General features: G+C 33.0%; 2 protein-coding genes across 4 annotated transcripts; both read left to right on the top strand.

The window, feature by feature from the left end:
- The first annotated feature begins 5808 nt into the window (after nt 1-5808).
- On the top strand, nt 5809-9390 carry LOC132307303 ((E,E)-alpha-farnesene synthase-like). Of its 3 annotated transcripts, XM_059805040.1 has the most exons (8): nt 5918-6053; nt 6567-6585; nt 6838-7095; nt 7198-7540; nt 7678-7896; nt 8151-8292; nt 8420-8668; nt 8814-9390. In XM_059805040.1, the coding sequence occupies exons 3-8, from the start codon at nt 6861-6863 to the stop codon at nt 9120-9122; spliced, it is 1497 nt and encodes a 498-aa protein (XP_059661023.1). In that variant the 5' UTR covers nt 5918-6053; nt 6567-6585; nt 6838-6860; the 3' UTR covers nt 9123-9390. The 3 variants fall into 3 exon arrangements, with proteins under 3 accessions (XP_059661015.1, XP_059661009.1, XP_059661023.1); XM_059805032.1 differs by lacking the exon at nt 6567-6585 and having other exon boundaries at nt 5809-6053; nt 6840-7095; nt 8471-8668; XM_059805026.1 differs by lacking the exon at nt 6567-6585 and having other exon boundaries at nt 5809-6053; nt 6840-7095.
- Nucleotides 9391-18652: 9262 nt separating this feature from the next.
- Nucleotides 18653-24299, top strand: LOC132307293 (UDP-glucose:glycoprotein glucosyltransferase-like). Its single transcript, XM_059805015.1, has 5 exons — nt 18653-18908; nt 19781-19854; nt 21899-21997; nt 22097-22261; nt 23935-24299. The coding sequence occupies exons 3-5, from the start codon at nt 21905-21907 to the stop codon at nt 24040-24042; spliced, it is 366 nt and encodes a 121-aa protein (XP_059660998.1). The 5' UTR covers nt 18653-18908; nt 19781-19854; nt 21899-21904; the 3' UTR covers nt 24043-24299.
- Nucleotides 24300-26767: the final 2468 nt, after the last annotated feature.

Below are 26767 nucleotides of genomic sequence, written 5' to 3'. Positions count from 1 at the left end.
AAAAGTTTGGGTATTTAATTAGAGAAGATTTAATCACATATTTCTCCGTTCAATTTACTTTACTAAAATTATTGATTAATTAAATAATCACATGTAAATTAAAAGCGAGTAAAGTTTAGAGAGATATCGGATTTTAACGAGAAAATTAATTAAAAAATCTAGAGGTTTTGTCCGTAAAAAAATTCACTAAGTATGACGTAAAGTACACGAAACTTTGACCTAGACTTAAATCCCTTCGCTCTACCAAGACTCAATTCGCTAAACGTTCTTGACTTTGCAATTTTTCGTTCAACAACTCTCGACTTCAAACTTATGTATCGAACTTTGTAAAAAGATAACTGGTAGATCAACAACACTCCACAAACGTCTTAATCCCTTCAAAGTGTAATATGAAATTTTTCTCATTTAAATTTGAATTTGATGTAAAAGAAATAAGATCTATTTTATTTGATCATTAAAAATGCAATCTTCAATGGACTCGAATACAAGCAGGATATGAATAAAACTCTAAATTTACCGAATCTCAAGTGACAAGCGAAAATATAATCAAATTTGTATAACAGTTCTAAATTAAATACGTACATAATATATACATATTATACACATATATACATATAGGAGAGATAGAAACGAAATTTTTCGTAAACAATGGAATGCACCAGTGTAATACCCCGATAATTTTAAAAGATTTATTAATTAGGATTAATTATTTTATTTTATTTTTCAATGATTTATTTTATTTTATTAAGTGCTAGATTAATTATCTTATTTTAATTAAGTTATATTTCGTGATTATGTATGATGATTGATTGTTTGTGTGGTTGATTATTGATTGAATTATTGGTGTGTTGATTTTATTGGTATTATATGACTTAGTTGTAAATTCTTGTTTGTTTATGTGCTTCATGTAATTAGTATTTTAATTTCTGTATTTAATTAATTATCTTATTTATTTAAATTAATTGGATTGGGCTTAAGGAAAGTTGGACCAAAAGATGTGGTTTGGGCTTGTATGAAACCTTATTGGGTTAATTAATGAAGGTCCGTGGTTATTTAATTATTTAAATGATCACTTTTGTATCAATTATATATATATATATATAATTATATATAAATATAATTAATTAATAATTGTTATGGAAAGATATATATATAGATATATATTTATTGATATGTATAAGTATATATGATTTAATTAACTAATGAGTTAATTATGGAAGGAATATATATTTATATATATATATGTTTATAGATATAAATTATTTAAAGATTATTATTTTAATTCATAATACTAGTTGGAATAGGATTTGGAATTTAAGGTGTATAAAAATAGACATAAGGCTTTAGGGTTAAATGTTTTACACGTTAGAAAAATAAAACAGACAGAGAGAGAGGAAGAAGAAGGACTGACAAGGAGGAGGTCGGATCTGAAAAGGAGGACGTCGGAATTGGAAGAGATAATTAAAGCTTAAAGCGTTGGTTTCGTTTCGAAACCTTCAGGCGAGTTTTCTCTAACTTTCCTCTTAGAACTCATAAGGATTTCACCTTGAGTATCAAGGCTTTAATTAAATTTATTTGTTTAAAAATTATGGTTAGATCGGAATAATTAAAAAGTATAAACTATTATATTTGATTTTTAGATTATTGGATTTTAATTGATATATATAGGTGTTATGTATATTTTAAAATCAATCTATAGGTGGATTTGTGACCCAAGAGAGTTAATTATGGTTTCTTTATTTTCTAGAATTGTTCTGTAATTTTCTGGAATTTTTCTGATATTTTTAGGAATTTATTAGGATTTATTTTCCTATTATTTGTTAGGATATATATATATACTAGGTAACTGGTGCATGTGGAGCGGCGGCACAATAAAGAATTGATCCAGTGCGGCGCGGTGTAGGATAATAGGGTGTATATGCCAATTAGGGCCATTTGATTAATTAAACTTATGTGAATTGATATGGTGCATCGCGGCGCATAAAACTTTGGTGCGCATGTGTATCTGGACCATAGAAGTGGTCTGGTCAACTATGGGATTATTTGGTGTATTGCAGACCATGAGAAGATGGTGCACTCGCTGATCTGGACCTTAGATCTATTATAGTTAATAGAAAATAATCTAGTGTGAGCGTGTTCATTTGCGCACTCATTTATGACCATTGGATGCGGCATAAAGGAAGTGATGGATTCAGTGTGGTGAGCTCACGGTAGCTGAAAGAGCTTAGCCAATACCAGCACACAAGGAGGCTTGAATCCAGCGCGTGCAAGTGCATAGTAAGCACGTGGGCGCGCGTGAGAAACTATGTTGGCCTAATTCGACACTAGAAATTAAAACGGTCATAACTTAGTCATTTTAAATCGAAATTGGGTCATTCTTGAGCTCAAATTCAAGGATTTTTCGTCTTCTTTCCAATGGTACCAATTTCATTATCAGATTCCCATCCTACTAGGAGATATTTATGTTTTAGTGAGAAAGTGTCGGAAAACTATTTAAACCAATATGGAGTATTTAAAGGAAACTATTTCTGACATATTTAGTTGCACTAATTGGTGTAAATATAATAAATTAATAATTTGTTATGGAAGGAAGTATATATATATATATATATTTAATTTGCCTATGAGTTGTATGGAAGGATGAATATATATATATATATATATATATATATATATATATATATGTATGTATGTATGTATATTGATTTTAAATAATCAAGGATTATTAAAGAAGGTGTTAAACACATATATACATTAAATAACATATGTGTAGGTATATATATATATAAATCATTTAAGATGATTAATATTATCATTCTTATTTGGCATATCTTAATAGGCTGGTTGTTAAATTAATGATATGCGTATAATATGCATGTGATGGCTATGTATGATTTAGCGTATTGTTAATTTTAAAGTTAATTCATGGTTAAAGTGTGGGCATGGATGAATTGTCAAATGATTAAATATATTACCTAAATATTTGTATGAATAGAATACATATATGGAAAGTATGGATGAATTGCTAATTAAATGTATGAATAAATATACCTGTGGAGGCATGGTTGAATTGCCAATGTATAAATATACATACATGGAGGCATGGTTGAATTGCCAATGTATAAATAAATATACTTATGGAGGCATGGTTGAATTGCCAATATATAAATAAAAATATTTACAATGGCATGGTTGATTTGCCAAAGCATAATTACGTTGTTATGTGTTAAATGATTAAAATATCATCTATAGTTGTTGTATGTATGGATTGGATTAGGGTTAGATATTCTTAAATGAGAATAGTTTAGTACTTACTGGTTAGTGTATTATTTTACATTAATAAAATAATATTGGGGAAGACGTGGATGATTTGTCAAAACTTGGATTTTGGATATGTGATTTAAACAATTAAAATCATTATCGGGTTGGGATTAAATAGAGTATTTCTTTTATTATAATTTGTTGTTTAAATGATTAAACAACTGACTAGGATGGGATTAAGGTCAAAGGAGTTTTTATAAAATGAAATGGTAGATTGGTCTAGGTATGAATATTATTTTAATAATTATTTAATAGGTATGGAAATTTAATAAACCTAATAATGGATGTGATTAGTATAGTATATATAATTATATATAGACATGTATATCGTGCTTTAAAGTTGAAACTTTATTAGGTTTGGTTTTGATCAGAGATGATCTGCTTATTGGTTTTCAGAGGCCTGGTAAAGTGAACTTGCTCGTAGGGTTTAACCCACGATTTATTTTTCAGGTTATTAGAGGTTCCAGTCTCGAGGTTGAGGATCCGCAGCTGGGAGACTGTCATTCGTCTATTTATCTTGTGTATTTTTAAATAGTATTGGATTATTGGATAATGTTTTAAGGGGTTCTTGAGTTATGGGATTTCCGAATTGTAATTGTTGGAGAATCATTAAGTAATATTTATTTATTAGTTTTCTTTAGCGGTTTATTTATTCTTTATTATTCATCTTTGTATTCTGTGCTTGTTAAATACTTAAATTGTTTTGATATCCCTTGATTTTGTGCGCGGAGTTGATCAATCCGTGTTCCAAAATTAAGGGGTATCACAACCAACGTTGAGAATGACATTTGAAATATAAATTAATTAAAGAGAAGCAATTCTTAGACAACTGCCTTCAAAAATTACTGCCAAAATCTAATACTAGCACAATTGTTCTCTCAGTAAATGTACCATTACAGGGTGCTAACTTAACACTGACGTTAGCTGTTATCAATTATTTTGTCACGGATTGAATCATTACAGTTCTGTTTGTTCTGAAATAGCATATGTGGATGAAATTTTCACACCTCAATATCACCCGAACCCTACCACCTGACGCCAACAAAAGGACGCGCTACAAAGAAATTTTCACACCTCATTATCACCACGAACCCTACCACCTGACGCCATTGTATATGGGACAAAAGGACACGCGCTACAAGGAAATTTTCTTAGGCTGCTTGTTTGAGAATCACAAACTTCTGTTTGTCCTTTCTTGTATTCATAGATGTAGTCTCCTCAATGACGAGGACACCAAAGACTTTGCTGACTGAAGATTTCTTTTGAACCCGCGCAAAATTGAAAATTCTAGAATACCCCAATACCCAAATCTCTTATGCTCTATTCCGTTGTAAAGAAAAAAATTGAGTGAAAGAGGGAAAAATGAATGGATGCGACATTTCAAGATAATGAAATTTTGTAATTTTTTCGGTTGGATAGAAACAAGAAAATAAATTTATAAGTTAACTATGTTAGTTAAGAGAGAAGGAGAGAGAAAGTTTTAGTGGTTTTTATCATTATATCCAATAATATTTACTAGTATAACATTGGAATCTATGGAGAGGATAGTATTGTAACTTAAAACTAGTATAATTTAGAATAGTATTTAATTTAAAACTTCTAAAATAGTCCACATATCTTCTCTCATTTTTTTGGATGAAAATTTGTAAAGTTGGAAGAATATGTCATTCTTCTTATTCTCCTTTCTTTCTATCATCTCTAAGGAATAAAGAAAATTCATTTTTTCTGCCATCTTTTCTTTCCACACCTCTTCATTTCTTCCTACCGAACACAACATTAGTTTTTGAATGCGGTGGCGGAGCTCACCTGCTAAATGATCCAATAATTGGAATATGCCGTACACCAAAGTACTGTAGAACTTCTGGTTCAGAGGCTGTAAAGATTAGATTTGATTGTGTTGAAAATCTTTAATGTTATTATTTTTAATTTTAATACCATTATTTTCAACTTGAAATAATGCATTAAAACAAGGCGAAACCATAGGTGATACAATGGTTGGGAAACCCTGGGGTGTCCTACCCAGAGTATTATAAAACTTCTAGTTTAGAGGCTGAAAAAATTAGATTTAATTGTGTTAAAAATTAAGAAAAAAATAATATTCGGGGGACATTATATAATACTATACTATTTTACAAATTTAGGGTGACATTATGTCATATTTTATCAATTTTATACATAAATATATATAATATCTATTGTGTCAAAATACGATTCAATCGCGTTAAACACATAAAGATAGCAAGGCATAGAAGAGAACCTTTCTTATGAACGTCATTATTTTTACTTCAACACTATTACACAGTTTTTCATTACCCGAAGGAACTAGTGATTCGTTTTTCACTTTCTTTGAAGTTGACTCAACCTACATGACCACAATAAAATAAATATCTTAATACTACCAAAATCAATAGGGACCAGGTAACGTGTTCCACATTGTAGATCAATTTGAGCGTTGTATATATAAACATGACCAGTGTAGGTCTCAAAGCATAGTCTCTCACCAGTAGTTACACATTATTGATCATTATTTTCCTTTCCTTCACACACAGCTAGTAAACCAAATAATGGATTGCACTAATGGAGTAGTGCCCAGTGATGAGCAATTGGTTCAGTGCCAAAAGAAGGCTGAAGCCTTCAATATGGCACATCAAATCTCCGAAAGGAGATCCGCGAACTACAAGCCAAATATTTGGAAATATGAACTCCTTCAGTCTCTCAGAAGTGAATACACTGTGAGATTGCTAACTTAATTAATCTTGCATCATACCTTATGACATTAGTTTGTTTTTAATTTTTTTTTTTTGTTTGCGTAAGTACTCATACACATTTCTGCCAGACCTGACTGTTGGAAATAGTGGCCTAGTTACACACACAACACTATACTATTTCGAAGAGAATAGAAATGGAGGAAAATACTTTTTATTTTACTTGATCTATTATTTGACTAGAGTACATGAATATATAGGCCTCACATATGTATGTGTAACCATTACATTTAAATGTCCATAACTCTCCTATCTCCCACTAACATAATCTTCAATATGCATAACTCTCACTAACATAGTATTTGTTAGGCTTAACTCTCATGACTCTTTATTTTACATAACCTTAACTCCCACTAAGACAATTTACTACCCACTAACATGCTAAATTAACACATGCATCATGGATACAAAAATACTTGAAAATACTAAATACTAAAATCAAGTTTATTTTCAACACTGACTTCTTTCCTCCTTTTTTAGGACGAGGAGGTTATGCCATTAGGTAAACTTTTGGTATTATGTACAAGTTATGTAATGTATATAACTTTCGAGCAATGTTACAAAAAGATAACATTAGCCGGTATTTATCTTGTACGCTGATGAATGTATTGGACAAATTAACATAATTTTATACAAAGTAAATGATCTCAAAACTGTTTCTTTATGCGGAAAGGTTTGAAGGAACTTCCATTGTAATAACAATATATATATATATATATATATATATATATATATATATATTTGTTATATCAGGATGAGGAGTATAATGCACACATGGAGAAGCAGAAAGAGGAAATTAAGATGATGTTTGTTAAAGCATTGGACCAAGTGGCTAAGTTGGAGCTAACTGACAAGATAGAAAAACTTGGCCTGTCTTACCTATTCGAGGAGGAAATCAAAGAAGCCCTAGACAACATAGTATCCAACAGTCCAAGTGTAAAGGACGACCTCTATGCTACTGCACTATGCTTTAGGCTCCTCAGGCAGCACGGCTACAGCGTTTCTCAAGGTGAGCAAATGAATTTACTTCTAAATTTACAGTAAAAATCTCATAGAATATATATTTCTAGTAAGTATATAGTAACATTGGAAAACTAGTTTTGAAACACAGATATGTTCAGAGGGTTCGTGGACGAGAAGGATGAATTCATGAAAGGAACACATGCGCAATTTGATGTTAAAGCAATGATCGAGCTTTTTGACGCCTCGAATTTGGGCTTCGAAGGTGAAAACATATTGGATGATGCTAATGCTTTATCTAGTGAAGTTATCACAAAATTGAGCCATGAAGTAGAGCTTCCATTGAACTGGAGAGTGCAGTGGTACAACGTGAGGAGGCAGATAATTGCGCTTGAGAAAGAGGATAACACAAACCCCATTTTACTTGAATTGGCAAAATTTAACTTCAACATGGTTCAAGCCATACACCAAAAAGATCTTGGCGTGACAGCTAGGTAATGACAAAAGAACCTCACATGCATGTAATTATCCGATACAACTGCACACAACCACACACACACACATGCACACACAAAACAAAAACAAAAACAAAAGTAAGAGATTAATATCTTGATATTAATATTTCATTCAGGTGGTGGAAGAATCTTGGTCTGGCAGAAAATCTGAAGTTTACTAGGGACCGAGTGGTTGAAAGTTATCTGTGGGCAGTGGGAGTTGCTTTCGAACCTCAGTTTGGAAATTTTAGAAAATGGTTAACCAAAGCCATTACTTTTATCATAGTTATTGATGATGTTTACGATGTCTACGGTTCACTGGAAGAACTAGAGTGCTTCACTAATGCAGTAGATAGGTCAGTATCTGCAGATGAATATTGATCACAATAAATCAACAACCCTTGTTTTCTTAAAACTGAAAATTCGTAAACTGTACAAAAATCTTCCTTGACTGTTTTTGAAAACTGCTTTTCAAAAACTCACTATAAAAAGGCATGTTTTCAGAATATCGTCTTTTATAATTTCTCTTAAAACAATTTTCTATTTTCTGTATGGCAAACCAAGCAAGCCTTCGCATCTATCAATATCTTTATTGATTTTTCAATTTCAGGTGGGATCCCAAGGAGGTTCAACACCTTCCAGAATGTATGAAGATTTGCTATGAAGCACTCTATAATACCACCAATGAAGTTGCTAACGAAATTAAGAAAGAGAAGGGTTGGAACTCAGTATTGCCTCATTTGCAGAAAGTGGTATACCACTTGATCATGACAACTATTTTTTTGTCATATATATACTAACATTTAGTTATATATAGCTCTCATTATTAGCTAGTCTGAGTTCGATCTTGACGAAAATCGATCTTTGTTGTTATCTCAGTGGGCAGATTTTTGTAAAGCCTTACTTGTGGAAGCAAAGTGGTACCACAAGGGCTATACACCATCCCTGCAAGAGTATCTCGACAATGGGTGGATTTCATCGTCTGGCACCGTGCTTTCTCTTCATGCACTTCTTTCTTTTACACAAGAGGTCACAAAGGAGGTCACAGATGTTCTAGAAAATGGTCATGACCTTGTGTACTATACGTCACTCATAATTCGACTTTGCAATGACCTTGGGACATCATCGGTAATTATGATCTTCTTGAAATTAAGGTTTTCAATATAAATAAATCATGTTAATTTAAAAAAAGAAACTTAGACCGATTTTTCCTAGATACCTGTACTTTACATGTTTTATGTGACTGAACATATATATATATATATTTGAACAGGCTGAGCTAGAGAGAGGTGACGCGCCTTCTTCGATTTTATGTTTCATGCGAGAAGCTAATGTTCCTGAGGAGATAGCTCGGAAGCACATTAGAAGCATAATAAGGAGTACATGGAAGAAAATAAACAGTGAATGCGTTGACCAAAAAGCTGAGTCACTGAAACCATTTTTAAGGTATACTACAAACACGGCACGAGTGGCAAATTTCATCTACCAAAATGGGGATGGATTTGGTGTTCAAGACCGAGAAACTCGGGAACAGGTCCTAGCTGTACTCATTCAACCTCTCCCACTCAAAGACAGATCTTGAGGTGCTTGTCCCACGGTCTGTCATGCAGAAAGGTTATGTACTTAGGTCACAGTGGAAGACCCGCCTTCTAATATAATATAACATTTATATATATATATATATATATATTAAGTCTTCAGTGAGAAGCTATGTTCTTTCTGCTGTGAGGAAGAAAGATTGTTGGAGTCTGGGTGATGTGTTTAAAGTTATTTGCTTATTGTAATATATAGTGCATTTCATATAATAATTTGTTGCATCAGTGTGGTTAATGTGGAATATGTTTCATTCAGCTTGTTTCGCTCTATATGTAATAGTTAAATTTTGATTCTTGTTTGTATACTTGTCGATCGATGCATAAAAATACGCATTGTTCATCGCAACCAAAACAAATCACAAGCAAACATAAAAATTCAATCACAAAACAACAAACAATTACACAATATTTAACATGATTTGATTTCACTCGACCTATGGAGAGAATAAATTTTACTATCATTAATTAAAATTATATTGCAACTGTAAAAAAATATAAAAATTTTTAAGGATAAATTAAATTGGTTCAACATTCAACATTCACATTCACCATTCAAATAATAAATTGCTTTCAATAAATTAAAACGAAGAATGTTGATTGAATGGGTATGAATTTCATCTGTCCTTCCTCCTGGAATGACCTCATCATCAACAAAGCTGTTATATGAGATTTTGAACCCACTCCATTTCATAGTATAGCCTGAAACCAGTCACCCAAGTCAAATATATTACTACATTTGTAGGTTTTGTGGGCCCTAGAACAGCCTGATATGAGTTTTGGGGTTAGGATCAGACATGATTGGCCCAATCCAAACACAGCTTCAGTCCTCCAAGGCAGTTGGCCCTACATTTGTGTACTCCATTTCACGTCACAAGGAGACCCCAAAAGTATTTTATGATGGGCCCAATAGTTGATATTGAAATTGAGTTTTAAATCTTGGAAGTCAAAAGTATTTTGGATGAAATTTGAACAAAAATTTCTGTAATTAATTAATTTTTATATTTTTAGGACAACATATTATTCATATAAAGCAAGATTAAGGTTAAAATTGGGTGATTATTCTTTGCTGACATAAAGTTATTGATAATTACTAATATAACTTGTGACAAAGTTGGTTTAAATGCTTGAAGCAAAATAATAATAACCGATATTAAATTAAATTTATAAACAAAATAATACAAACTATAAAAAATTTCAATCCTTTGAAAATTATAATCCAAACGTAACATTATTGAATTCACAAGTTTAAATAATTTCATTTTAAGTTAAATGTATATAATTTCAATGTGTAATGTGTAATGTATATGCTTTAGTCCTTTGTTTTTTTAATAATTGAAGATTTTAATAACCAAAACAATTCCCAAAAAAAAAATCTCTAACAGTTAGTTTTTATTTTTTTTTTTTGCATTGTTAAGAATGCCACTCACATAATTTTTTTTGACCACCTGACCCGAACTCCTTCCCTTCTGAAGAGAATGCATAATTTATACCACTAAACTAGATGCTCTTTAATCTCATAAACAATTTGACATACTTAAAACTTGAGTTTAACTCGAGTTGACATTACTTTGAATCTGACAGTGGCCCCTTAACACTCCAAATCCATTAAATTCGTCCCGCCACTCTCACGTCCTAATTGTCATTGATATGATGGTAGCTAGCTATGCCATAATTTAGTATCATATCCAACTTAAATATTTTTTTCTTTCAGTAAATATATCTAATTTGAATTTGGCGAAGTAGAATACAAGTACTACTTTACAATGTACACCATTTCATGTCACAATAAGGGAGAATAAAATATATACCTGGATCTTGTACTCTAAAATCTAAATTAAGACAATGTGTCAATCGCTATTTGCAAAGTACTTAAAACTTAATTAACTATCTTAAAAAATTAAAATCACAAATAAAACTATCAATATCGAACATCTTAAGAAAATGAAGTTGGCATGACAAGGTTATGAAATGTTAGAACCACAAATACAATAATCTACAACAACAGATGTTACGAGGTGTACTTAAAAACAAAATTTATGTTACATCATTTTCAACGTTATTTAATGTTAGGAACTTATATGAGTTTTTTCAATTATTTCATGAGTTTTCAATTATTACACATGCCTTGGACAGTTCCATGTAGTCAATGGACCTATTTACCAGTAGGACTTGAGAAACTAAACACAATTAAAGCAAAATAATTTCGTGTAATATCCATGAGTTTTTACATTTTGATCCTTCATCTAACGATGTAGTGTTGTTAAATTTCCCTTATCTAAGGTGCTGAAACAGGAGGACCAAAGATGAATTTCACCAACATTTAGATCAACCTAACATTTACAAAGCAGTACAACAGCCCAACAAGATCAAGCTCAAACACTATATATACAAATAAAAGGGAAGCCAAAAATAATTAAAGCCAACCCCAATAAGCATGAGCTGAACATATATGTTGGAGTATTCAGGTTATAAAAATTTCGTATTTCGAGTTACGGGTAGTGCCCTATCCGATTAGCGATATAAGAATTCTCACCTCAATAAATTTAGTGTATTGAAAACAAATTTATTTACGTTGAAGGCACCTATAACTACTATAACCTATCCTTTCACGCAGAGGACTGATCTCTAATAATTAACTACTATAACCCTATCCTTTCACGCAGAGGACCGATCTCTTTGGAGTGTACTCCACCATTTTACTTCGCAAGAAGTTGGAATCTTGTGTTATAGGTGCCTTCAACATAAATAAATTTGTTTTCAATACACTAAATTTATTGAGGTGAGAATTCTTATATCGCTAATCGGATAGGGCACTACCCGTAACTCGAAATACAAAATTTTTATAACCTGAATAACTCAAAATACAAAATTTTTATAACTACATAATATTCATATAAAATAACATTAGGATACATAAAAATTGGATGATTTAATCTTTGGTGGCACAAAGTTGTTGGTAGTTGGTAACCAAACTTGTGAAAAGGTTGTTTTAAAAGTTTAAAGCAAAAAAATAAAAAATAAAAAGGTACTATGTTAAATTTATAAACAAAATAATAAAAAGTAATGGTATAAAATTTTGAGACCTATCCAAATTATAATACAAAGGAGCATTACTGAATTCACAAATTTTAGTAGCTTTACTTCAAATTAAATGTATAAAAGGGTTAACGTTGCTACTGCGGTTAACATTGTTTGTATTTTTCTTTTTTCAAGAATCAAAATGGTAGTGTTTCTCTTATTCTTGCAGATAATTTTATTTTTTTATTTATTTTTAATTTTAGATCCAGCCCTATGTGATCCGGCTCGATAGAAAAAAGTATATAATACTCCATTACTCCAAAGATATTTTATATGTGATTTAACTGTTCAATACATGATCACGTTTTTTCTTAAAAAATTATCATTTCTCATGTATCAAGATAAATTAAGAGTTTTCACGAATGTGCGTGGGTTTAGGATACCATGAGTAAATACCCTAGCGTATTGTATATTTTCTCGAGCGAGATCGCTAGGAGGAGGACATCTGGCTATGGCTGTGTCCCCAATCTTTAGTGCCTTGAATCTGACATTGACCCTTAACCCATCTAGTCTGGTTAATCTCACCCTAATAGTCTTGGGTCTCATGGTACGCTATGTCATAATTCAATTTCATATTCAATTTGACCGACTTTGGTGACAATGAAATCGTAGAACCATTCAATGAGAATGCTACCTGTAACCTATCTTATGAGAATGCTACCAGTGTCCCCAATCTTTAGTGCCTTGAATCTGACATTGACCCTTAACCCATCCAGTCTGGTTAATCTCACCCTAATAGTCTTGGGTCTCATGGTACCCTTAACCCATCCAGTCTGGTTAATCTCACCCTAATAGTCTTGGGTCTCATGGTACGCTATGTCATAATTCAATTTCATATTCAATTTGACCGACTTTGGTGACAATGAAATCGTAGAACCATTCAATGAGAACGCTACCCGTTAAAGTTGAAGAGAGACAAAAAATGAAACAAGCACAAAGCCAAAAGGACTACATTATTTTTATTATATTCACTAATTTAAGGAGGAAAGAAGGAAAAAGGAAACAAAATATAATACATATATATAATATACATTTCAATAGAGACTATTTGTACATTTGTGATTGGATCACATTAGTAGTAATTAGGGAAGACCTACTCGATGAGTAGAGAAGTCTTGTCCTAATTGTAAATTGTTTTGAATTATTGAAGAGTGATTTTATGTTAAAATACTAATGTTGAAATTAGAAATAATGTTGTTGAAAAATGTTTTCAACACAATTTATTATGGGATTATTATATATAGATGGACTTATGAAGCATATTTACTAGAGTCAAAGTACTAATCTTTTGAAAAAATGAAATTGATCAAACTGTTAATGTGAATATAAAAAAATATTATTGATTATCCAAATTACCCTTCATTTTTTGAGATATCACTTTTGTCTATGGAAGTACTACTTTTTTGCACATAATTACCACTTTTTGTGCATGAAAGTACAATTTATTTTTATTTTTTTTATTTTTTTTATTTTTATTTTTTGTAGACATGTATACAAAACGTGGTATTTCTGTACAAAAAATAGTATCTAATGCAAAAGAATGGTGCATTTGTGCAGAAAAATAGTACTTGCATGCACAAAAGTGGTACATGGAATTAATACTAAGGGTAATTTGCAAAAACGAATATGGTTTTTCACGTCCATGTCAGCATTTTGATCAATTTCATTTATTTAAAACATTATGATTTTTATTCTACCAAATAGTATATATAAGTCCTTAATACCATAATCCCATTTACTATACTACAAACGCATTACAGAGCTAGCTGTGCACGACAAAGATTCGGACTCAATATTGGGCAAAGCCTTAATTTGGTGTCCGTGTCACTGTGGAGAGAGAGAGAGAGGGTGTGTGTGTGTGTGTGTGTGTGTGTGTACCAGTCCCCCCAAGTTTGTGGTTCTCAAACAAGGTGGTGGTAATGAGCCACCAAAATTTATGGCATTTGGGACCTTGTCAGGTAGCTGGGAAAAAAAGAATGGTATGTGTGTGTGTACCAGTCCCCCCAAGTTTGTGGTTCTCAAACAAGGTAGTGGTAATGAGCCACCAAAATTTATGGCATTTGGGACCTTTTCAGGTAGCTGGGAAAAAAAGAATGGTGTGTGTATACCAGTCCCCCCAAGTTTGTGGTTCTCAAACAAGGTGGTGGTAATGAGCCACCAAAATTTATGGCATTTGGGACCTTTTCAGGTAGATGGGAAAAAAAGAATGGTGTGTGTGTGTGTGTGCGCCAGTCCCCCCAAGTTTGTGGTTCTCAAACAAGGTGGTGGTAATGAGCCACCAAAATTTATGGCATTTGGGACCTTGTCAGGTAGCTGGGAAAAAAAGAATGGTGTGTGTGTGTGTGTGTACCAGTCCCCCCAAGTTTGTGGTTCTCAAACAAGGTGGTGGTAATGAGCCACCAAAATTTATGGCATTTGGGACCTTTTCAGGTAGCTGGGAAAAAAAGAATGGTGTGTGTGTACCAGTCCCCCCAAGTTTGTGGTCAAACAAGGTGGTGGTGATGAGCCACCAAAATTTATGGCATTTGGGACCTTGTCAGGTAGCTGGGAAAAAAAGAATGGTGATGCAATTTTGTAACAAAGCTACTGCTAAGTTAACAAAATAGTCCTAAGATCATATAATAACTTCTCGTTATAGTCATCTAGTGATATATTTGCTTAGAGGTAAGAATTGTTTTATTTGATTTTGGCTGCAATTTTTGAGCAAGTAGTTTCATAATTGCTTCTCTTTATTTTATATTTCAAATGCCATTCTTTTTCGCCTCTCTCTCTCACACACACACACACACACACATATATATATGTGCATTTTATGTACATGGTTAGTTTACATGTGATATCTAATAATATTACACTGATCTTCTCCTGCTTTATCATAGTAAAAACGTTACCAATCAAAATTGATTGATTGATCAGGAAATTCCCTATGAGACTTCGGCTTTTTATTAGAGTACTTCAGAAGACCGAATTTGATACTTTTAAATGAGCAACCTGTATGTTTTTAAATTATAATATTAGTTGGATGAAATAATACAGTATATAGTACCCACCTCATAAGATGTGATTTGCATTTAATTATATTTATGTTATTGGTTATAGGACATTTAAAAATTAGTACTGACCCGCACCAGAATATGAATTCCAATTTAGGAGTACCAGCTTTGTACATGTTACATTCATCTTTGGTCTTACAATTTCAGTACCCTAGAAAAGTTATATTTAAGAACACCATATTGTTCGATTAAGGATAAAAAAGTTCAAAACTCACGGATATTTCATGAAACTCTTTTGCTTTATGTTTTTATTTTCTCAAGCCTTAATGTTAAAAAGGTCCATTCATTACACGAAACATCCAAGGCATGTAAAATATGATTTTTTTGTAAAAGACACATCATGAAATAATTGAAAAACTTATATATACATCGGATCATTAATAGACACTGAGCAGGCCATCAAGCAGGAAATAGTGTCCCATTTCACCACAGCCCTTGGGAAGAATCCTCATTCCTACCCTGGTATTAACCACCTAAATCCATTTATCCGGCCAACAATCCCACCCCATTTTATCCCATCACTTACAATCATTCTCACAGACACTGAAATCATGCAATGCATGTTCTCATTGAGTAGTGATAAGGCCCCTGGTCCAGATGGATACAATGCCTACTTTTTTAAAAAAAAAACTTGGCCTATTGTTGGGGCTGACATTACTCTTGCCATCAAACAATTCTTCCACAATGGGAAACTGCTCAAGGAAGTTAATTCCACATACCTTACACTTGTCCTTAAAACTTCCAACCCTTCAACCCTCAATGAATTCAGGCCAATTTCATGTTGTTCCACCATTTACAAATGCATCTCCACCCTTCTTTCAAACAAACTTAAACCTATCCTCCACTATATTGTTGGTCCTACTCAATCAGCATTTGTTCAAGGTAGAATCATTAATGATAACATTCTTATGGCCCAAGAACTTCTTAATGGTTACCACAGGAATGCTTCTTCCCCTAGATATGCAATCAAGATTGACATCAAGAAAGCCTTTGATTCTGTTTGCTGGGAGTTCCTTTTTGATTCCATGAAGTTGTTTGGTTTCCTGAAATCTTCATAAAATGGATCCATGCCTGTGTAACAACTCCCTCATTCACCATCTCTATCAATGGCGAATTTAATGGCCACTTCAATAGTATTAAAGGCCTTAGGCAAGGAGACCCACTCTCCCCTTTTCTCTTTGTGCTTGTAATGCAGGTTTTTTCTTCTATTATGGAGAAAACTATTTCAGGAAATCCCTTTAAATTCCACTGGAAGTGCAAGGAATTAGGCCTCTCTCATTTGATTTTTGCTTATGACCTTTTTCTCTTTTCTCATGAAGCTTACATTCTATACAGACCATGAAAATTGCAAGTGACACATTTTCTAACCTTTCTGGTCTACTCATCAACCAAAAAAGAGCCATGTTTGCTTTTGTGGTGTAAATGATAGCCTACAAGGTGAGATTCTCTCAGTGTTCGGTTATGAGAAAGAGGAGTTGCCAGTAAGATACTTAGGTGTCCCATTGGTGGCAACTATGCTTCGAGCCAATGATTGTAGAGCCCTGTTAGACAAGGTCACAGCAAGGATTGCTCACTGGACCAGCAAAAACTTATCATTTGCAGGGAGATTGCAGCTTATTAAAGCAGTCTTATTCTCCACACAGATGTATTGGAGTTCCAAATTCATTCTCCCAGCAAGTATCACACATGAGCTTGAGAGCATCTTTGGAGCTTTCCTTTAGACAGATCCAATCCTAAAGAAAACTAGGGTAAAGATTGCTTGGGATAAATGTTGCTTACCAAAGAGAGCAGGAGGCCTTGGTTTGCCAAATCTTCACACATGGAATGAGAGTGCTATAATGAAGCACTTTTGGCACATTATAAACTCAAAGGACATGTTGTGGTTGAAATGGATCAACATTTTTCTTTTAAAAGGAAAAAGCATATGGGAGGTCAAGATTCCAAGTCAGTGCTCATGGAATTAGAGAAAATTGCTTAGCCTCAAAGACACAATTCATCCACTTGTCAGAGTAAAAATTGGAGATGGTTTAAGCTCTAATTTTTGGTTTGACAACTGGTGCCACCTAGGTCCTCTGCACCAACTGACATCTCCACAAATGATCTCTCTCTCTGGCTTCAACAGCAAAACAAATGTAGGTTCCTTCATTACAAACAACTCATGGTCCTTTCCCCCTTCTCTACTATCTATAATTCCGCAGCTAGACACTACATCAAACCTACCCATTCTACAAACCAACTGCAATGATACCCACATCTGGACACCCTCACCCAATGGGCAATTCTCTATATCACATACCATGAAGCACTTCAACAAACAACACACCTCTCTGCCATGGACTCACCTTGTTTAGACCAAATCATCTATCCCTAAACACTCCTTCACACTTTGGGTGGCAATTCAACAAAGACTTCCTACTTTGAATAGGAGATGTACTGCACACATTAACTTCACTTTGTGCCCCCTCTGCAACACAGAACCAGAATCCCACAATCACCTTTTTTTTTCCAGTTTTCCTTTGTTAAGCCTTTGTGGACATTTTTACAAACAAGATGTGGGTTTCACATCCTACCTTCATCCTGGCCTGATCTTATTAATTGGGTTGCACATCATTAGAAGGGTTTCTCAACTTCTCATAATCACACTCTCTCCAAAATGAGCTTGGCAGCACTTATGTATCACACATGGATTGAGAGGAACAGAAGGATTTTTCCACTACAACATATTAGGGTTTCACCAGCGCTTTTAAAAAAGGCGTTGGTGTTGAGTACTAATTACCAGCGCTTCTAAAAAAGTGCTGGTGCTGAGTATTAATTACTAGCGTTGGGGTTGAATACTATCAACACCAGCGTATCTAAAAAAAGCGCTAGTGTTGAGTACTAATTACCAGCGCTTTTTAAAGAAACGCTGGTAAGTGCGAAATGTAGTGCGGGAAAATTTGGCGCTCTAATATTATTTCACTTTATTTCTAACTTTACCAATTTCATCCGAGCCCTAGTTTCTCTTCAGCTTCCCCAATCGTCTCCATCTCTATTCTCGGTTTCAACTCTGAACTTGCCCCCCTCTCTCTCTGCAACTCCCCAATCGCTTCAATCTCTCTCTCTGCAACTCCCAAATTGCCTCCATCTCTATTCTCGGTCTCAACTCTGAACTTACGCCCCCCTCTCTCTCTGCAACTCCCTAATCGTGATGACGTGTGCCCCTCTTCCTTAACCACCCCTCTCTCTTAGCAACTCTGCCTCCAATCTCTCTGTCACTTTTCTCACTTTCTCTCTCTACGTACCTATATCATACCAGTCTTGATTGATCAGAATGGTGAAGCTTGTATCGGCCCGAGAGGGTCGGATATACGGACCCTAGCTGGCTCGAAACTGGTCCGAGTACATAAACGCCGGCCTATCTGTGGCTTCGCAGTTCAGCTCTCCAGCGAGCCGAAATCGGTTTTGGTTCTTCTATTTATAGGCTTAGCTCTCATAATCTTTGTGAACGTTCACGATCTTCTTGCTCATCTCGCCGGCATCGATTACCGGTTGCCGTTGATGAAATTCGACGTCCAGCTCGGCCTCGTCGAGTTCGCCGTCCCTGTGGTTCAGATTACAGCTACACTTCTCTATTTCTTGGGGATTCTTTTTATTTTCATTCAGGTATGTTCTTGTTTGTTGTAATTGTGTCGAAAAATCTCTACCTTGGTGTTATGTTGAAGATTATGTTCATTGGACATTTTGATTTAGACTTATATATATATATATATATATATATATATATATATATATATATATATATATTTCTAATTATGGAAGAATTGCCCATGGGGTTGCCGCATGTATCATTTATTTTTTAAAATTCATTATTGCCCATGTTGTATCTATCACCAAATAATCTCTCTAGTTTTTATTTTATTTTTAATTTTATTAAATTCATTATTTTTTATGCACATACTATTCTGTGTTAGAGAAGGTTTGGTAATGGGTTTAATACATTACTAATCATGGACTCATAATGTTCCTAGTCTATTTTATTTTTGTACATTTTTGCATACATTGATGTCTTTCTCATCTCTGAAATATCCAAATTGGAGTAGTCCTTGCTTATAAAAACTTTTGGGCTGAGCTCATTTTTTATTCTAATGCTTCAGGAGCAGAAAATAAAAGAGGGTCAGTACATGATAGGTCTAAAAGATGAGATATTCTATTTTTCTTGGTTTATTACATACGCTTTGCAGGTAATTTTTGCATTCTTGCTGTTAAAATGAGTTAGTACTAGCATACCTTTTTTCTGTATGACTAATGGTTTTTTTTTGTTTTGTTTTTTTTTTTTTTTTTTTTTAATTTCTACAATTCTGTTTTAGCTTTCTGTTATTCTAATTTTCAGTTTGGTTTATGGAAAAGGAATGTTATATAACTTTTTTGGGTTTTCTAAATTGTTACATTGCCATAGAAGTAAGACACTTCCATTTTGTACTACTAGGTTTTTCATTAAGATTAGTTTCTTTAATAAAATGATGTATGTGGTGCAGGTGTCACTCTTGAAGATCCTCACACTGAAGATCTCAGTCAAGAAGTTAGAGGGTTCATATTCTCTAAAATTCTGGTTTGTTTGTTCCTGAAAAAGTCACTTTACTTTTACCCAAATTGTGATACCATGTTACAGTGGCTTTAATGCTTTAGTTGTTTTTATTACTACTTAAATTGATGATCCTTTATCTGAAAACATTTGAATTTTTTACTATCTAAATATTCTGTATCACATTTTAGTGAAACATAGTTGTGAATTGTGACTCATAATTGCTATTGTTTTCCGAGTAGGAGAATCTTCTTGTCTGAAAATAAATTTTGAAGAAACTACAAAATGTCGTTTCATCGTCATACGCCATGTCTTCATCTTGTATCTCCCTCTCTCTCTGTCTTTATATATACATATTGCTTGGTCTATACAACCCCAACCTCACAATGGGAAAATTAAATATAAGAATATGAAATCTTACTTGGTTATGAGCAGCAGATTTAATCCTAATACTTTTGCTAGTGGGCTATGAAAAGTATTAAGTCTAATCCAAATGTGAGCAATTTGATTCCAAACAAAATGTTCTAAGAAATCGCATCCCAGTTCAAGAAAATTAGAAAGACAAGTGACTTGTGTAAGGTCAAAATTTCTTAACTATGATGAAAAATTGTTTATTTTTTAATTTTTAATTATGTTGATAATCGATTGTGACTAGCACATAGGATACAGTGACAGAATATTTTTCTTTTGATAAGTAAGATACAGTGACACCATATGATATTATGAAGTTCTAACAAAATTTATGTATTGAGAAGACTTTTCCTCTTAGATCCTAACTGCAGTTTATCACCTGCTCTGTAAAGGATAAACCATCTAGAACACAAAGATTGATTAATCCCAACACTTGAGCTTCTTAAGTACCTTCTAACAAAGATAAATTTCAGCCTTAAAAGCATACCCAGTATGACTGGCCTTAAGTGAAAGTATTGTTCTTTTTGTGAACCTTTATGACACCTAGTATGCTCTCCTACTCCTTTCTTTGAAGGCTTTCTAGTTTGGCTACAAGAGTTGAGTAATTGTAAATTAAGGTAGGTAGAGATATGCTAGTAAGAGATCTAGATTACAGTGATTTTATTCCCAGTTAAATGTATACCTTCTTTCACCCTTCTAAGTACTTGGCACCTTTTTCGCTGCTGGACCCCAAAAGAGTTTTCCCTCTTCACTCTCAAAGGAAGACCAAGATACTTAAGCAGCGAACCTCAGATATCACAACCTAAGGAGCTAGTAACTTTCCTCGGAATACTTTGGTTTTATCTTCATAGCCCAAACACAAACACAAACAATTCAGAGATGGGATTATAGAACCCTTACTAAAAGAAAGAAATTAATATTTTATATTTGTATTTTGGGGTGTTATACAAGCTCCAATTGTTCTACCCTCACAACATTCTAGTAAGAACATCAACTGCGAAAGTTACAAGAAGATTCTAGCAAGGAGAATTACCCGATCTTTTTATGTAGCTGGTACCAGGTTTTCTTCGAATGATCTTGGTGTTATATATTACTAATCATATGGATGTAGGGTTTTCAGTTTTGTAGATAACACCGCAAAAGGACCTTTTTGTGTTTTGAGATACTAAAAATTATAACTCAACAGATCAGATCCTAACTACTCTGGATTGGAATGTCATTTTTCTTTCCTTTCCAGGTTCAACTTATATAAGAATAATGAAAGGTTTACTGTAGGCTGCCTTTCTCCTTTGTCTGAGCTCTGGGGACTACCTTACACACAACCTCCTTGTAGTTCACGGGTTTTCTTATGCACGAAAGAGATAGAAGCTTAGAAGTAAAATTTTAACTATCTTATAGATTGGCATCTGATTAAGTAACCTAGATACACTAAACTCTTATGAGTAGAATACATCTTCATAATAGAGCTTTCGTGATTTGATAACCAATGGTGGTTTTGGAGGTGGATGCAATGTACAATCGTTGGCGTAGTAATATAAATGAGGTGTGTTTATCTTTCACATGGATGTATTCAATTCTATTATTTACTTTAGATGGCTTCACGCACTAATTTGCATTCTTTTGAAAAAAGTGTTTCTATCTTTTTACTTTGGTGTTGTAGATTTTGATGCCGGTATTCCCTGAGCAACTACGTTATATTCGTAAGAACTTGTTCCATACAGTTTTTGTTGTGGATTCTACCTTCATTTATGGACTTGAGGCAAGTTTTATTGTGTAAAAAGTGACGTCAGTTCGTTATATGTGCATTATACTGTTGCCAGAATTACTTATCTAATTTTAGTTTCATTATCTTTTGCAGGCAATTGACACGATTATTTCTTTGTACGAGAATAGTTTTCCTATGAGATTTGGGGTGATATTGTACTCAACAAAGTTTATCAAGAAGATTGAATCGAACAATGGAGAACTCCCATTAGATCCCGTGGAAAATGACAGTGGGACAGAGGAAGATGTGTCCAGTTTGGTACTTCTTTCTATCTTATTGTACCGTCTTTTTACATCTCAAACATGTTTAGGCTAAAGTTGATAAATTTGTACAATACGTTATATGCATTTAAGGAGAATGCCTTAGATAATCCAAACGGATGCATCTTCTGAGTTCGGCCTAAACTACATCATTTTAAATAGAAATATGTTTTACTACTCCTAACAGTTTTACTTAAACCTCATAAGAGTACAAATTTTTGTTATAGTAATTTGAAAATCAAATTTTTAACGAATCAGTTATAGAAAAGGTTTATGTTCTATCATCTAGGTTGTAGTAACAAGTTCTGCCTTTTTTTTAGGAAACCAATGACTTACAATAGTTGATAAATAATATAGACCCAGACAAAAACAAAATACAAAACATGTATTGTCTCTTCAAATCACTAATTACTATAGATTATTTGCAAAATTAATAATAATTATAGTTCCCACAACTAATTTTAATCCTTTGGAGAATTATTATTATAAATGCTATGATTCGCCACATTATCATTCTTTTAGGGAAATCTTGTTTCATATTGTTACTATTAGAAAATCTATCACACACACACACACACACACGTTGTTTATCTCCTAAATTCTCTTCATATGAGTGATTATTCTTAGGTTCTAACGAACATGATTTTGCTACTAGTATTTCTTATAGCAGTTTAGCAGAACTCGGAAATTATTGTCTTATATATAATTTAGTATGTAAAAGGTTTTGTGCATGTTCTTGTGTTGTATATAGTCATTTTCTAGTCATGATGCCAATTCAGTTAAGGTTATGAACTTTAATTTCTCTTATATGTTAAATTTTCATTTATTAAAATGTGCGCTTAATGAATTTATAAAAAATGTTGGGTAATTCAAATCAAATGGGCAAGAAGAGTTGTTAAAGTTGAAGTTGAAGCTGAAGATAGGGTTGTGGCTGTGCTTTCAGCATTTCCTTCGCTTTGGATGGGTTGTTTTTGAAAAACTTGTACTACATTTGTCAAAAATTCTTAATTCTTTTTTTTGTCACATTTAGTAGATCTAGACAATTTGGATGGTTATTTCACATTGGCAGGTTAACTTGTGGTTGTATTAGTAGACATTTTTTGAGTTTTGGTTGACATTTACCAGCTTTATCTATTAGTAAACAATTTCGATGGTATTTTTCATATTGGCAGCAGGTTAACTTGTGTTATATTGGATGACATTTAGCAACCAAGACATTTTTCAAAAAAAATAACGGGTAAAAATAAAAATAAAAATAAAAATGTGCCTTTACCAGCACTTCTTAAAGAGCACTGGCAAAGAGGAAAAAAAAAAAAAAAAAAACATAAAATGACCTTTTACCAGCGCTTCTTAAAAAAGCGCTGGTAAAAACCCTATACCAGCGCTTTTCAAAAAAGCGCTAGTAAAGGGTCTATACTAGCACTTCTCAAAAAGCGCTGGTAAAGGGTCATTACCAGCGCTTTTGAAAAAGTACTGGTAAAGTCCTACCGACACTGGATTTTCCAGTGCTTTTTCAAAAGCGCTGGTAAAACGCTGGTAATTGAATTACCAGCGTTTTTTGGGACTTTTACCAGCGTTTTTGAGCGCTGGTAAAAGCCATAACTGTTGTAGTGTTCAGAAAAAAGCCTTAATTGCAAACTCACTACTACACCAAATTCTTGAATCAATCAGATCAAAGATCATACTCTCATCCATCACAGACACATCCAACGTTTCATGGATTATAGCAGAGTGGGATGTACCAGATTCCTTTATCCAACCACCAAGGAAACCACCTGACCACTGCAATTGAGATACTATCTAGCTGGAGTTACGCTCCTGTTACCGGAATTAGGATGCAATATATGGTTATCTGTTTATTGCTTTGTGCCTTTTGGGCTCTTTATTTCTTTCCTTTGCTTTGTATTTCGGCCTAGCCCAACTTTCTTTCCATTAGTTAGCTATGGCTAACTTTGTTTCTCTACTTTTTTTGCAATTCAACTTTAACTTTCAAAAAAAAAGATACAATTTTGTTTTCAAGTACACATAAGTAACATTAGTTGTTGTTCATTATCATATTTGTTGTGGTTTTGACATTTTATAACTGTATTATTTATTTTAATTTGGACAATACTTAGATCCTTATTGGTGAAAATGTATAACATTCTGATCAGTGATGTGGACCAATAATAAATGAGTACCACTCTTTTATTATTAAATTTGGTAATTAACCACCATATCTGATTTGATTAGTGAATATATACCCCCCCCCCCCCCCCCATTTTTTATTTGGTAATTAAAGATAATGTGCTCATGTGTTATTAAAAAAAAAAAAAAAAATCTTCTCAAGTTACTCTCTCACTCGATGACGTTCAGTAAGCATCTAAAGGTAATAATTAACGCCACCTCCTCAATATAGTCTTGTCATCACTAAATCAAGTTAAGAAAAAAATTACTTTTGTTTTACCATATGTACGAATGTCACTCTATATGTTTATAATTTGTATAATGAGTATATATATTATTATACAATTGAACTTTATCTTTTGACTGAAATTAAAATAAAATTAAAATGCAAAATAAACTCATTTTAAAACAATTCAACAAAAAATAAAATATGCATACAAAACATACTACTTAAACAAAATTATAAGGAAGAACAAATCATATAATTATAAGTTATTTGGGTTAGTATATCAATCATTCTCAAAATTCGAACCCTAGTTGCGTAGGATTCGATCGAATGGAATAACTTTAATTCTTGCATCACAAACTAAATCTTACTTCCCTAATCTTAAATTCTAAAGAGAATGATTGAACAAAAATAAAATTTTTATTATTATTTTTTTTCCCTTGCAAATACGATTCTATGTTCTTCCCCTTTTTTATTCTTTTTTTTTTTTTTTTCATTTTCCACCTCTCTTCTTATATAGACACAAATATTTGCCAATGAAATCAAGGCAATCAAAACAAAATTAGCAAATATAATACTTATATATATATATATATATATATATATATATATATATATATTTCTCAATATATATCTGCATTTTTTCCTGAAATTCTTTTTCTGTTTTTAGTCGTTTTTTGGATTCTTGTTTTTTTTTTTAAGGGTTTTTATTCTCTTTTTCTTTTGAGAATATTCAAATTTCAACCAACTGGGACTCATGAGGTGAAAGTCAATTCATTAAATAATAGATATTACGTATAATGTATATTGTATGTATATATATATTAGAAGTTTGGTAAATATGAATTTAATTGAACCGCCAAGTCAGCTTTTTTACCCCGCATTGGACCAAATCCAGTGAGAGAGTAACTGGAGAGTATTTTTTTTTTCCCAAATCAGTAATTAGGATGTTGTACATCCTCATTGGTAATTAGGAGCTTTTTTACCCTGTATTGGATTTTTTTTTCCCGGATCAGTAATTAGGATGTTGGAATCCCATAGAAGAATTAGTTTTAAACCAGTTAAAAAGATCATTAGTACTTGCAACAACAGCTAACTGAATTAAATTCCATTGAAGCAGCTCCCCTAACCAGTTCCAAAATTGATTAGAAAAACTACATTTTATAAAGATATGCTCAGTTGAATCAATAGCATTGTGACAAAGTGTACATCTCTGCACCAAGCAAACCTTTTTTCTCTGAAGATTAACTATGGATGGCACTTTGTTTAGAAGAACAAAAACAGCAGTAACAAACCATCTTGGTTGAGCTCTTCCCCAGCAAAATTTATACCACTCAACTTCCTCCACCTGACTTTTACAAACCTACCAAGCTCTCTTAAAAGAAAATTTACCCTTAGCCCACATGAACTTATCAATGGAATCATGTATAGGCACTGAATTCAGAAAAGATCTAACTTATTGCAGACCAGGGCCCTGAAAATGCTGCCAATCCTAAGTACCATTCTTCAATAACATACTCAATGGAGCAGTTCTGGAGATATTCAGAGACCTTAAAATTCTATGTCCAAATCTTTGAGCAAAGGTCATACCATGACACCATGGATCTTGCATATGAAACATCAATCCATTCCCAATATAGAAATTAACATGTTGTAGCATAGTATCTCGGATTTCTACCATAGCTCTCCAAATGACAGAGTGTGTGATTTTAGGAATGACATTCCAGTAACTTGATGAAGGAGTATATTTGTTTTTGAACCAAGACACCCAAAGTTTATCTTTACTTATCAAGAAATCCCAACTAAGAACAACTCGTGAGGCAGATTGAATATCAACAAGTTTTCTTAAACCAAGTCCACCTTCAGCCTTGTCCCTAGTAATCTTATCCCAACTCATGAGATGGAGTATTTTGGAAAGATCAATACTACCCCATATAAAATTCCTACACATCTTTTGCAATTGGTTGATCACAAATACTGGAATATTGTATATACTGCACCAATAAAAAAATATAGGATTGACAGTAGATTGAATAAGCTTCACCTTACCAGCAACGGAGAGCATTCTGGTGCACCAACAGTTAATCTTGCCTGAGACTTTATCAATTAATC

The sequence above is a fragment of the Cornus florida genome, unplaced genomic scaffold, assembly GCF_030987335.1.
Source record: "Cornus florida cultivar Cherokee Brave unplaced genomic scaffold, ASM3098733v1 CherokeeBrave_3.0.0_Hap2_Chr01, whole genome shotgun sequence".
NCBI classification, from domain to species: Eukaryota; Viridiplantae; Streptophyta; class Magnoliopsida; order Cornales; family Cornaceae; genus Cornus; species Cornus florida.
The sequence above is the reverse complement of the archived record's forward strand: the minus strand, read 5'-3'. Positions and strand labels throughout refer to the sequence as shown.

Excerpts from the sequence above, each read along its gene's own strand:
- LOC132307303 (XM_059805026.1), top strand. The coding sequence starts at position 5,886 with ATGGATTGCACTAATGGAGTAGTGCCCAGTGATGAGCAATTGGTTCAG. Across the intron at positions 7,096-7,197 it reads CGGCTACAGCGTTTCTCAAG|ATATGTTCAGAGGGTTCGTG; the intron begins GTGAGCAAATGA and ends TTTGAAACACAG. Across the intron at positions 8,293-8,419 it reads TGCCTCATTTGCAGAAAGTG|TGGGCAGATTTTTGTAAAGC; the intron begins GTATACCACTTG and ends TTGTTATCTCAG.
- LOC132307293 (XM_059805015.1), top strand. The coding sequence starts at position 21,905 with ATGCCGGTATTCCCTGAGCAACTACGTTATATTCGTAAGAACTTGTTC. Across the intron at positions 21,998-22,096 it reads CCTTCATTTATGGACTTGAG|GCAATTGACACGATTATTTC; the intron begins GCAAGTTTTATT and ends TATCTTTTGCAG. Across the intron at positions 22,262-23,934 it reads AGGAAGATGTGTCCAGTTTG|ATCAAAGATCATACTCTCAT; the intron begins GTACTTCTTTCT and ends TGAATCAATCAG.